Source organism: Myripristis murdjan, chromosome 12, assembly GCF_902150065.1.
Source record: "Myripristis murdjan chromosome 12, fMyrMur1.1, whole genome shotgun sequence".
Taxonomy (NCBI): domain Eukaryota; kingdom Metazoa; phylum Chordata; class Actinopteri; order Holocentriformes; family Holocentridae; genus Myripristis; species Myripristis murdjan.
In genome coordinates, this window is record NC_043991.1 from 5,526,911 (window position 1) to 5,540,567 (window position 13,657).

At 40.5% G+C, this 13,657-nt stretch overlaps 1 protein-coding gene across 2 annotated transcripts in view; it reads left to right on the forward strand.

Annotated features, from left to right (window-relative positions):
- The window catches only part of LOC115369531 (transmembrane protein 132C), a 72,715-nt gene extending 62,028 nt beyond the window's left edge, over nt 1-10,687 (forward strand). For both annotated transcript variants that reach the window (XM_030066164.1, XM_030066163.1), the window contains one exon: nt 8,206-10,687. In XM_030066164.1, the coding sequence (XP_029922024.1) occupies nt 8,206-9,705 (1,500 nt within the window). In that variant the 3' untranslated portion in view covers nt 9,706-10,687. The remainder of the gene's footprint in view (nt 1-8,205) is intronic.
- Nucleotides 10,688-13,657: the final 2,970 nt, after the last annotated feature.

Genomic DNA, 13,657 nt, shown 5'->3' on the forward strand with positions numbered 1-13,657 from the left:
CTGACTAATTAGCGCTCGTGTTTCTGGAGGTGTCATCTTGTTTTCTCTGTGTAATGATGTGGACTGACAGTTTTCTGATGGAACCGCGACTCCCATGATAATCACGTGCCGTTCTAACTGCGTGTGATTTTGTGGTACAATAAAATGTGCTTTCAGTATTTTTTTGGGTTGCTTACAGTGATTAAAAAAGTTTGGATTCACATAATCTTATGAGGCTGCAATGTATTTAGAGGCGCACAGCGTGGGTGGTACTACCAGCACTGTAATTATGGCAAAAGCATGTATGTTTTGTTTACATGATTTTATGAATTACCAGTTCTCCATCATTACCCTGTTTACATGACTGCAATTTATTCCTGCCACTGTCAAATTTAATAACATCGTGAAAGTACAGTCGTGACTCTGAGCTGCAGCTGTAGGGTGTTCACCGTGGCAATTTAAAAAATGACATATTTCAGTGCTGCTTTAGAGAAACACGCTGGAAATGAAATGAGGCACGCAGCCGATGAATCGCCAGCAACCCGGCGTTTTTGGATGAGCGCACCGTTTAGCGATTGGTTAGAGCTGGTCATCCCGAGGGAGTTCAGTGATGCAGAGAGGAGATTAAAGTTGAGAGTGTCATGAGGATCTTTCATTGGACTGTGCGATCTGCTGCTTGCAGCGCATGACCAGGATGTCCCCGTCTGTGCTCCTGCTGTGCTGATGTGTTGCATTACCCTGCAACTTGCATAACAGAAATTCCTGTGTACGAACATCAGATCAGGCACAAGTCACTACAATGCACACCACATTGCTCAAAATATAGGCTGCAGGTGGAAATCATACACCTGTTCTGTCACCTTCAGATGCCTGTAGGGTCAACTTATGACCAGGACTGTTTCTAATACGACCCAAAGGACCGTTTCTTCAAGTTAGCTCAAAAATATTGAAAATATTTGGTTTAGGTTAAGAAAAGGCTATTGTTAAGGTTAGGAAAAGGTTTTTTGTCGTGGTTAAGGTTAAAAAAAAAAGGTCAAGGTTACGAAACGTTATTTAATTAGGTAACCCATATTACTGAACATCAGCTCTCTATCCACTAAACCTACTTGGTTAAGGTTAGGAAAAGGTTATTGTTAAGGCTAAGGAAAGGTTTGTTGTAATGGTTAAGGTTAGGAAAAGGTCATGGTCAAGGTTACGAAATGTTATCTAATGTGTCCTAATCAGTACAGTGGTCCCTCGTTTATCGCGGGAGTTACGTTCTAAAAATAACCCGCAATAGGCGAAATCCGCGAAGTAGTCAGCTTTATTTTTTTACAATTATTCTAGATGTTTTAAGGCTGTAAAACCCCTCACTACACACTTTATACACTTTTCTCAGACAGGCAATAACATTTTCTCACTTTTCTCTCTTGTTTAAACACTCTCAAAGTTCAAACCTTCGCAGAAAAAAAGTAAAAAAAAAAAAAAAAAAAAAGACTGCAAAAATGCAAAAAAAAAATCCACGAAACTGCGAGATGCGCGAAAGGTGAACCACATTACAGCGAGGGACTACTGTATTACCAAACGTTAGCTTACTAGCCACTAAAAATACTTGGTTAAGGTTAGGAAAAGGTCATGGTCAAGGTTACGAAACATTAGCCGAGCCGTCAACTTCTTTACACAGACTTTGACGCTCCCTTAATTCTGCACTATAGTGTTGTTATTTACAGAACCACTAGAGGTCGCTTAGCTTTAAAATGTAACTATAGGTTGTAATAAGCTGCTGTGCAAATGGCCTTTGGGCTGTTTTTTTTCCGGAGGAGAGTTTCAGTAGAGGAGGCCCTCGGCTGCTGTAGATGACAGGTATTGGAGGTATTAGAATCTCTCCTTAAAGTAGCCCAGCACAGACGCCGTCTTGCTTGTATTATTGCCCTAATCGCATCAAAATTGCCTTTTGATGTGCATGTAAACTTGTGGACTGTTTGAAGAATGTGTATCAAAGTGAAATAGGCAAGCATAACATACATAAAAGGGATGTCTGTAATTTTGAGAGGTGTGTGGGTGCACCTTGGCCAACTAAAGCCACAACAGCAGAGAGAAAAAAAAAAAAAAAAAAAAACACACACACACACACACACACACACACACACACCAGCGTCTGCACACAGAAAGATGTGGTTGGAGTAGGTGGAGGTACAAGCTTAATTTTTAATGCCAAAATTGCACCGTGTCCCCTGTAAAGTGCTCCTTGCCCATATAGGAGCTAATGATGTCAGGACGAGCCATGAAATTTGCTCGTGTCCCGTGAAACCACTTTGCAAGCGTAAGGTGTGTGTGCTTGATATGCACCGGCTGAGTTTTCCCTTCAGAATGGTGTGTTTTGCTGTATGCATTTCACATTATCTTCCTCCAGGAGTGCACCCCAAATGCAAGCAGCCAATTGTGTACGCTGACAAGGAACATTCATCCTTTTATCCCGGGGATGAGCTTTTGCCCTATTAGCTATGGATGTAACTGTAAATATAGGTAAAGCGCTAAGTGTGTTTGGAGGAGGGGGAAAAAAAAGGGTTGTGATTCTGGCTTGTGCTTTCTGCAGAGAGAGAGAGAGTTGCTGTGAATGCACTGTACATTATGCTGTGACGGTTGAAAGGAAGATTGAGTGTAAATCACACAGCATTCAGGGAAAGAGAGGGAGAAAATGCGCTGTAGTTCCTGCTATAAAGATTTATTGGAACTCAGTAGACAAAGATGGTAGAGGTGTTGGAGTCCTTGAGAGATTTTTGGGAATAGTCTGTGGATTTCTACTTCAGAAGTCGTGATTTTATATGAAGCAAAAACAGAGATACACTGCAGGCATTGCGATGGTTTATGTCCCACATCATGACACAAAAACACAAACGCACAATTTCTGCATTGCTCTGAACACTTTTGGTCATCTTCAGCTATTTCCATTGAAGAAAAGATGCACCGATATTCTTCTTTTCTATTCTATCGGCCACTTGCAAGTAGAAAAACGTGTTCATCGCAAGGTGACCTTTGGGTTGGTTTGTCTTGTTTGAGTAGAAACGTGGCAAAGCAACATGGCAGCACATGTAAAAGATAGATAGATAGATAGGTAGATAGATAGATAGATTTACTTTATTGATCCCAAACTGGGAAGTTCTTATGTTACAGCAGCATCAATAGAAACATAAATAAAATTAAATAGAATAAATGCAGAAACATATACAATAAAGATAGAATAAATGCAGAAATATATACAATAAAGATAGAATAAATGCGGAAATATATACAATAAAGACTATATACAGTAAAAAAAAATCTAACAATATGAGATATGAAATATACAGGTGTAAATATGAAATATACAGATGCTGTTAAACTAAGATATAATAATATAAATAATAATAATAATAATAATAATAATAATAATAATAACAATAATAATAATAATAATAATAATCCCCGCGACCTTTGTGAGGATAAGCGGTTTAGAAAATGAATGAATGAATAATAATAATAATAATAATAATAATAAATAACTAATAATAAATAAATAAAACCGGGACCTTACGGAGGTCCTTGAATCTAACTTCATTAAAACACTACAATTTTTAATTTCTTATTTTTAAACACTAATAAAAGGCATGTTTTTGATTATTACATCCCATTACTGTCTTTTACTGCATGTAAATCCCATGCACTGTACCTTTAATTTCTGCCATGATTTGCTATGTTTACCGCTGGCACTGACTCACTCATATCTGCTGAGTCAATAAGACTGTTGTTGAAGTCCAGATGGGACGGCGAAATCCAATCTAAATTAAGCTGCAAGTTGTCTTACATTCGAAAAGATGGTACACAGCACATAGCTATAACAAACACTTCATGGATACTGTGTGTTTGTCTGTAAAGTGTGATGACGTGACTGAGCGTGCTATCAGAGACTGTGTAAGATTAAAAGATTAAATTACATCTGGAAAATCTTGATCTTTTATATTGTTTGGACAGCATAAATGGATACTGATAAGTTTCTAAGAATAAGAAATGAGAAATCAGAGATAAAATTACAAACTGGTAGGCAGCTGATAGAAATGGAGTAGGTCATGCCCTATAAATGAAAACTTTACATTCATAACAAGTAAATACATCAGATAAGATAAAGCTGCAATTAAATTTATTCCACCATTACCAGTCTGGCTTCCTGAAAGTGAGAGAAATAAAAGGGTGGGCACAATTGGTCGAATATGTACGAGATTTTTGCAAAGACTAACCATGCAAATGAACTCAGGTGCAGATAAATTACAAAAATCATGAACTCCCAACTTTAAAGTCTGCAAAACTAATAGCTGCCAGAATCAAAGCCTCTGCATATGTTGTCAGCAGCGGTCCATAAACCATTAAGCACAGCCATTGCTAATAAATAGGTCATAGTTGAGTAGAATGAAGTTGATAATTTTGTTTTGAGCAGGCTGTCTGTTTTTTTTTTTGCTTTTTTTCCCCCACTGTGGTTCTCATGTCACTTTGTTCTTGAAAATAAAGCTGTCATTTCTCACTGTTGTGCCGGTGTACTTTAGAGCTACACCAAGTCATTTCATTGTCTGTTTGGAGCCTCTGATCCACTGCCATGGACGAGCATTAGACTGCCCACATGCACTACAGACGAGGTTTTATTAATGAGCTTACCCAAGAGCACAAACACACTCCACTCAGATTAGTGTGGGCTGTGATTAATTATCAAAGGTGAGAGTGCACCGTGTTCTTTTCTCCGTTTCCGGGTAATATTTATTGGCTATTTCCGTCTTTGACAGTGCGCTGGGCTGCTACCACTGCAGCCATGTTGTTGCCTGTTTAAGTAGTCTTTCATCACAGACATGTCTCAAGGGGCTTTACAGAAAGCTTGCTTAGAATTAACCAGTCAACAGTGAGTCAGAACAAAGTGACAGAAGTGCACAAAAACAAGCACAACACAAAATAGCAAGGGCAGATAATTGAGAGCCTCTGGCGCTGATAAATCACATTCATGGACAGTTTCAATATTTCCATCCTATTTTGTTCTCCAGCCTTGGAACACCCACAAATGCATATATAATAAAGCAAAGGCATAAAGTGCCAAGTGCCAACTGAAAATGCTGTGCACGCTTAGATTAGAAAAGATTTTCAGTCTAAGTGTTCACTGATCTAACTTTAAGTAGTCCAAACTAATGTAAGACTTAAATATTGATCTTAATGATCAGATTTATAATTGAGCACTTTATCATAGGTCTGCTGAGGCTGGTGGACTGGCTGCTCTGTTGGCACCAGCTTAAGAGTTCAGAGACCACACTGCGCTCCATCATGTTTTAATTGATTTAAGTTTTTAAAAAGCTTTTTGGATTACTAATGTACCGCCGTGCACTGGGACTGAGGCTCTTACGGAGCGGCTGACAATGAAAGGTCACTCGATTCGACTGTTCTCACGCCACTGAATGGACGTTATCAGTCATAATCGCCCCGACAGGTTTGGGTTAGTAGGTCCCTGCTGCACCTTCTAGTGGGTCACACGCTGTGGTCATCTATTCCTGTCATCAATCTGTCTTAACCAATCAAACAGGACCCTGGAGCCACATGTAGCATAATGCAGTATAAAGACCAACCAAGTCGGTCACAGAGGGGTTTGGGGTTGTAACCTTAGCCATGACCTTTTCCAAAACTTAACCATCATGACAGTCCCTTTCCCAACCCTAACAAAGACCCTTTTCCAACCTTACGCAAGTAGCTAATGAAGGCTAACCTAACAAAAGCTAATGTTTGAGTGGTTAAGAGTGAGTCACAATAGAAATAGATGATAAAAAAAAAAACCTCTGACTCATTAGGAGTTGCAGTAGGGACCTGCTAACCCAAACTGGTGGGGGGGATTACCACTGATAATGTCCATTCAGTGGTGTGATAACAGTTGAATTAGATGCACCGGTTGACTATTAGCAGCAGGTGTTTTACAATAACTTCTGCAAATCTTTCACTGTCACGAGTCATAGAGTCATCACAGAAAAAGAATGGTTGAAAAATGATGCATTAGATGAAATGTAGTTGGTTCCACCCATGTTAAGGATACAACCAAGCATGATGCAGTGACAAATGGGGAATATTAATAATGATAATAATAGCGCTTACTCAGAGCAGGGATAATGAAATGAACCTGCATCTCTGGGAGGAAGAAGCGTGGATCCCTCGCTGCTGTGGGAGTTCGGTTGGAGGATCTTGTGTACCAGTGTACAACAAGCCTCTCTTGACAAGCGAGGTGATGCATGATCACCTCGACCTTCACAGCTCCAGCTCCGTTACTTTGTCTGGCAGCTCATGAATATTCTTGTGGAGAGTTGCAGATCCATTATTTTCTATTAATCAGCATTTTGATTTATGATGTGGAGTAACATTCAAATCTGAAAACAAAAGTAGAATCTGGTCATTGTTGTCACAGGATACATTCATCACGGCTTTAAACACAGGAGCCAATATTTCCAGGGCAACAATTATCATTATTATTATTATTATTATTATTATTATTATTTAGGTTGGAAATAATCTGTTCTGTAATGCATAATGATTAAAAGTTTTGCTGTTTTTAAAAACAGGAAGAAATAGGCTCTGTGAACTTCATGATTTACATCTTTACAGAACTTGAATTAATTAATTAAATTAAATTTTAATTTTTGTCAATTGAAAATTTTTCTAGCCACTAAGAAAGCATAAATGCAGATGCATGACAATAATAACAAGGACAGACAAGGAGTCATAATACTGTCATAATAATAATGATGACAGTGATGATGAGGAGGAGGATGATAATACTAATGATAATAATCCTAAATGTAATTATAATAAAAGAAGAAGAAGAATCATCATCATCATCATCATCAGGTTGTCATTTGTGGCATTATTTTCTAAGTCTTTATATTGTAAGGACATAATTATGTCTACTACTTACAGAAAATTCCCACATGAACAACAACAACAAACAAACAAACAATAAATAATACAATGCAAGCACTTGATGCACCATTTTCAACATCGCGTGTCTTTACTGTAAACCTCAGTAGTCGCTTGACTTTGCGTTTTTAACATAACATGATGAAATTGCATCTGTGCTATCAGTGTGTCCTAAATGTTTGTTTTCAAGCAAGAAAAGACGGACTTCTGCAAAGAGGATTTGGATAACAAGAATGGCAACAATAGGCCACATTTAACTGTCCCTGTGGGTCCAGTAACATTTGTGAATTCTCTTTGCCTCTCAGAAGGCAAAGTCATTGTGCTCACAGTCCAGACCATCATTTACAGCAGGCGTGCTGTGAGAGAGAGCCAGAGGCAGACAGGGTGCACAAATGATCATTTTAAAAGTTCACTCACACATTTAGCCATGGCAGCGAGCCCATTCTGCACCGCCTCCCCAGCGCGGGCATGGGGCAACAATTAGGCAGTCCATAGCTGTTTGAACGACAGTCCATTTTACCTGCAATGTCACAGTGGCCAGCCCGTACTCATCAATACTAATCTATTAGGAAAAAAAAAAAACAGCGCACATGACCGGCCATTTGTTTCTGTGATGGCAAGTTGGTAATGTACTGCTCAAGGCCACTCATAATGTATTCAAAACCAAAATATAGGCTGCGTCTGTGGTGATCCAGTGCCTTACTTTAATAACAGGAAACAGGCCATTCTCTATGAATGTGACTGGATCAGCAAATTGTCTTTTAATCATATTCTTTTTTCCCATTTCTATCCTTTTTTTATTTTTTTATTTTTTTTTTTTTAAATATTTACATCTGCTATATTCATCATTTTATCCACTATAGTTAAATTATATTTCACACTATAGCACTGTATGACATTGATTTATGAGACTACAGCACCCTACTTAATTATTCACAAACTGCCATAGGCTATAAACAGTTGTGGCAATATAATGCAGAATATTAAAATACAACAGAGCAAATTGAGAATTTCAAAACTGTAAAAGCATGCACGTGTTAAACAGTAACTCGTGCACTGGACCATTAGGTATGTATGCCAGTGCATATGTAGAGAGGAATCGGCATACATGCATATGTCAATTACTTTCGTTCAGTGCTGGGGCAAAATATTGATTTGTTGCGTTTGTTTTGACCTACTTTTCTGCATGTGGACTCTGCATTGCTCTGCCATCATATAAACTGCTTTCTCTTTTTCTTTCTTTCTCTCTTTCTTTCTCCAAACTCCCACCCTGTGCAGGAAGCGGTGGTCAGCTGCTGGGTTCAGTTCAGCGATGGTGCCGTGACTCCTCTGGAGCTGTTTGACCGCAGCATCTACTCTCTGACGGTCTCCACTCCAGACGAGGGGGTAGCCACCGTTCGCCGCACCCCACAGTCCACGTTTGTGGTGGCGCAGGGTGAAGGCGAAGGCCAGGGGGTGCTAGTGAGAGTGGAGCTGAGGATCTGTGAGGAATGCCAGAAGTCCAAGAGGAAGAGCAAGCTGGCCGTGGGCATGGGGCTTCTCAAGATCAACATCCAGACCGACACCAAAGACCCAGGATTACGAGTTGGGAGTAGTGGCGTTGGTGCAGATAGAAATAAAGACTACGACGGCGATGCATCCGAAGTGACAGGAGAGCGCAAGGTGGTTGTAACATCCCAGCGTACGATGACGAACGGGGGCAGGGACAGATGGTTGTTCAGAAGCACTTCGCCTGACCGAGAGACCACCTTAGCCGAGACGACCACCTCAGACACACAGTCAACCACCACATATGTCGAACCACAAGTGGTGTGGATTGGAACCTCTACCAGAGCCACCAGTGACACCACCTATACAGTCAGCACCAGTGGCACGTCCGTGAGCAGACCTGGCACAGATCAGACACTGGGCACTAGTGGGCCTGGTATCGATAAAACACTGGAAGTGGGTGCAGGAGATGGGTCGAAGAGAAGCTACGGAAACATGCTAGATTCACCCCCTAAACAGGACATTCCCAAAGCAGACCCGCCACCTAAGAAGGAGCCTCCCAAGCCCAAAGCGCCCAAAATAATCGAGAGCGATCTCATCAGGACATTCAGAGCGATGTCAGATTTGGAGATCGGCATGTACGCCTTGGTGGGGGTCTCGTGCGTGGCTATCTTGGCTTTCCTGCTCAACTGTGCCTCGTACAACCTCTGTTTCCGGAGTCACAAGACCCCCATACACGCAGCCCCACCCCCCACTGGGGACCCGAAGGACCACAAGCATGACTGGGTGTGGCTGGGAGGCAACAGCCACGGTGCTCCGACCCCGGGCGCCCCAGCTCAGGTGTCCACGCTGAAACGGGAAGCTCACCGCCCTCTGGAGTCCCACCATTCCTTAGACTCCATCGGCCACCGCAGCCTGGAGAACAGCCTGAACTCGGTGAGCGCCGCCGCCGTCCCAGAGAGAACGGCCACTCTGGGCCGCAGCAGGACGAGCTCGCAGCAGCTGATTCAAACAAAGGTCGTCGATCCCATGGCGTGCCGCTCGGCCACTCTGCTGGCCAGACCCCAGCGCAGCGAGCCCCTCCATTCCCCCACCAGTAAGAGGAACCAGGTCCAGTTCACCACCTTCACCACCCTGGATATCAAGCATTTGGCTGCACTGAAGAAAAACGGCGTGGACTTTAACTGGAGCAACCAGCAGCAGCAGCAGCAACATCAGCAGCCAATCCCTGTGGAGCCCCAAACACCGTTACCTGACATGCCCTGGCCTGTAGTGAAACCAGTGGGATAGACCCAGTGTGTTTGTTGATGTATATGTGCATGTGTGTGTGTGTGTGTGTGTGTGTGGATGGGTGCAACAAAATGAATATGAATATGTTTTAGCATGGCTTGTCCAAAAGAAAATATGACAAAGTGATTTTTGTGTTCAACAAATCTTTATTGAGAGGATTAGTAGATCTATTTATTCAGAAGATTAGGATAGAGACATTTTATGTAAGTAAGAAGAGTGCTCCCTTGGAGACAGTAAATAGAGTATATATTGGTGTACACAGCTTCAGTATAATCCAAATTAAATGGAAGATTTTATCCTCTAAATGCACGATTGATGTATTTGAAAAATGCTCCACAGATCTGGTGCTGTAAATAACACATATTTATTTATACTGTTATTTATACATTTATAACTGCAGACAAATGATAAACTTTAATTTCCTTTCACTTTTGTACAATTAATGCTCTAGTAATAGCTTCAGAAATATCTAGTTGTCAGGGTAAATGCAGTATGGGGCAGATTATTTCTTGTAAATAATGTTATGCTTTCCAGCCTTTTGTACTTTAATTTTTTTTTAATGATTCCTCTGCAGAACACCTGACAAGTTTGTGCAATTTCTCAGAGAATACGCAACATTTCTGAAATTATTTTGAGTGATCGTCCACCACAGTCTTCTCTTCACTCAGTGTTTATTCAAATCAAATGCATGCCATTCAAATACAGTCCATGCGGCGGTCTGAATGGAGTCAGCTTGGGCTGCAGGCCTTGAGGGCCTAGTTATACAAACAAACAAACAAACAAACAAACAAAAAACAAATAAATAAATATATATTCTTGGTCTCTTGACAAAAGACAATGCATATTCCAGAACAGGATTTTTCATGTGTAAATGAAGATGGATGATGCCTTGTCTATGCAACAACCTCCTGTTTTATAAACCAAGATGTGATGTGTGTAATTCCTTTGACATTCTATCAATAAATAACAAATGGACACACTGCTTGTTGCTGTTGTTGTTGTTTTTGTTGTTGTTGTCATATACGATACTTCCCATTAGTTATTCCTTTAATCACTGCTGGCATATAAAACAAACATTATACATAAGGGCACATACTTTATTGTTTTTTTTTTTGTAGCATACATGTATGCTATGCATCAGAGGGATTTTATAGACTAGTAATCAATGATTTAAGACTGCCTGAGGAGTGATATCGTCTCTCAGCGACATGCAACGAATACAGGGCAGTATTTGACACATCTGCCAATACTGGGCTCCTGTGATCCTATGGCTTTTATTGTTCACAAATAATTTAAAGGAAAAACCTGTTACTCCCAGAATAGCAGAAAGATAGGACAAAGACTAAGGCAAACAAAGAGGGGGTAATCTTCATGTTATGTATTATGATAGCATAGCGTTCAGGGATTTACAGGTATTTATCACCTACGTGGGCTCATGTACTCTCCTGAATCATTTGTCTCTCTTTCACTGTCTCCTTTTTTTTTTTTTGCCATCTCTGTCCACGGCCACACATCTCTAAATTACATTCCAGGATCTGTCATGCGTGAATGCTATACCCAGCTTAAACTAGCCCAGATAATCTGATGCCCTGCGCCTCAGCAACCGGCAGCTGTGGCGATGGCAGCACGCATCGCCGCTCCCCGCTGCACAACAGCATCGACCGGATTTGGAATTTTGATAAAAGCAATTTTAATAACATGCCTCCCCTCACCCTCCCCAACTCAAATTTTCCTTCCAGGGGTCTTCACTTTTTTCCCTGTCAATTTAAATGTGCAACAGCCGTGGGAAAGGTAAACAAATTTGCCTCGGAGATAAGCGGTGATTCAAAGTGGTCTCCGCAGTGCATCGTGGTCCGGCATCTCTGATTGCAGACCTGCTGTACCATCAGCGAGGATGCAGAAATGAGAATTCAAGATCAGAGGAATGTGATCAATAAGACATAAAACTGAGAACTTTTTTTTTTTTTTCACTGTGTCTGGTCATCAAAAATTTTGCTTACTTCCTTCCTCAGCCATCACTTTAGCCGATAGCTTAGTTTCCCAAATGAGGAACTAAACATCAGACAAATGCTCCAGACTGTCTATACGAGATGTTTTGCTTTATGGTGGTTCAAGAAGAGCAGTTCAACTAATCATCCTCATCATGCACGCTTGTCTTGAAAGGCTGTGGATCATCGTTTCATTGGTTGAGAGCCCTTTATAATGGTGACCAATGTAATGATACAAGCACATATGACATTTGCCATATAATGGAAGTATTTCAATCAAAAAAAAGTGAGTTTGTCTTGCAAACAACTGGATGAGAGGAGAGTCCTTCAGTATCATTACAGAAGATCTCTAATCTGCAGCATCAGCTTCCCTATTGACAGATTTAAGGGATTGGGGTCATTGTGTTGGGGGATTAGTGTGCATTAGTGGACCCTCTCCATGGCACCCGCCCGATAATGTGGGCCAAAAGCGACAAGGTCACTTACTTCACGGAGTTGGCTTCCTTCCACAGGTTGAGGGAAGGCGATAAGAGAATGCTTTTGCTGAAAATTATTGTAATAAAAATAAACTAGGAAAAAAAATAAAATAAAACGGCGTTCATACTGGGAATGGTTTTACAGCTGCCGTCATGATCAAATAGACGGAGATTAAAAAAGTAAAGCAGGGTACATATAGTTGTTATTGCCAGAAAATGAGACAGACAGACGTACAGATAGATAGACAGATAGACAGACAGGTAGATGGAGAGATAGATCTCAATTCGAAGATGAAAGAGAGAGCAGATGAGAGAGCAGTGTGTCAGCGTGGAGGGTAACCCCGGCTGTGTGGCAGCTCATTAAGACAAAGTATGACAAACATCCCGGTGCTCTCATGTTGCTGTCACAGCCCGTCAGAGTGACAGTCCTCTGTGCGCGTCGTACGATAATGTCACCAGTTTTACAAAGAAGGGCACCAAGAGGAGTTCTTCACACTAATGAGACAGAGGGAAGGGAAATAGTTTTGTAAGAAAAAAAAGAAAGAGTGGTCATATTTTCCAGGGAAATTGTGTGTTTGACACAATCTGTCCTATCTAAAACAAGCAATGCAGATGAAACCAGTGTGATCTTTGTAATCCCCAGTGATCTGTGAGTTAGGAAATAAATACAATTCCAATATTCAGAGGCAAATATAGCAAAAACAACTCAGATGACAATAAATCATCATAAAACAGAGCATTGGATGTATGTGCTGCCAAATTTGAAAAAAAAAAAAAAAAAAAAATGCTGACAACTAAAACTAGAATCCTGATTGATTTTACTTTGTTAACCAGAAACAAATAGCACAACTTCCGTATAAAAACAAATTTATTAAATGATTTGCAGTTTTTTTTTTTTTTTTTTTTTTTTGATGCAGTTCATCTCCATCAGGTTGCAACCAAAGGCCAGAGCATTAGGAGTATTAAATGCGCTGCAGGAGGAAAACAGCCTTGCATAGATGACACTAATTAGTACTGTCACATGATAAGCAGGGTCATAACAATCTAAACCAAAACAATCAAAACAGGGGAAAATACACTAATTGCAGTTGAAAGCACACGGTGGCTTGTCATCTTGATTTTCAGATTCGCCCAGTTTATCATGACCTGTCACGTTTTGTTGTACATGCCTGTCTCTGTGCAATCTGCAGGGTCCTTCAAACCACAGCTCTGAGGAAAATAGGAAATACTATTTTTATCCCCCAGCGACACGTTTTTTTTTTTTTTTTTTTTTACTTAATATTTAAGGAGAGACCAGGATGGAAAATTAGTTCATTAGACACTTAATTGTCCACCAACTCCTGGAAAGAGCTTAAAGTAGTTATGCAATGGCATTCAATGTTATTGTAGTAATAAAAACTCCAAATTCAGATATAAAATTGCATATTCAGATATACTGGTCATGTAAAGCATTACCAAAATTCACACAGCCAATAGACCTTAGTTGTT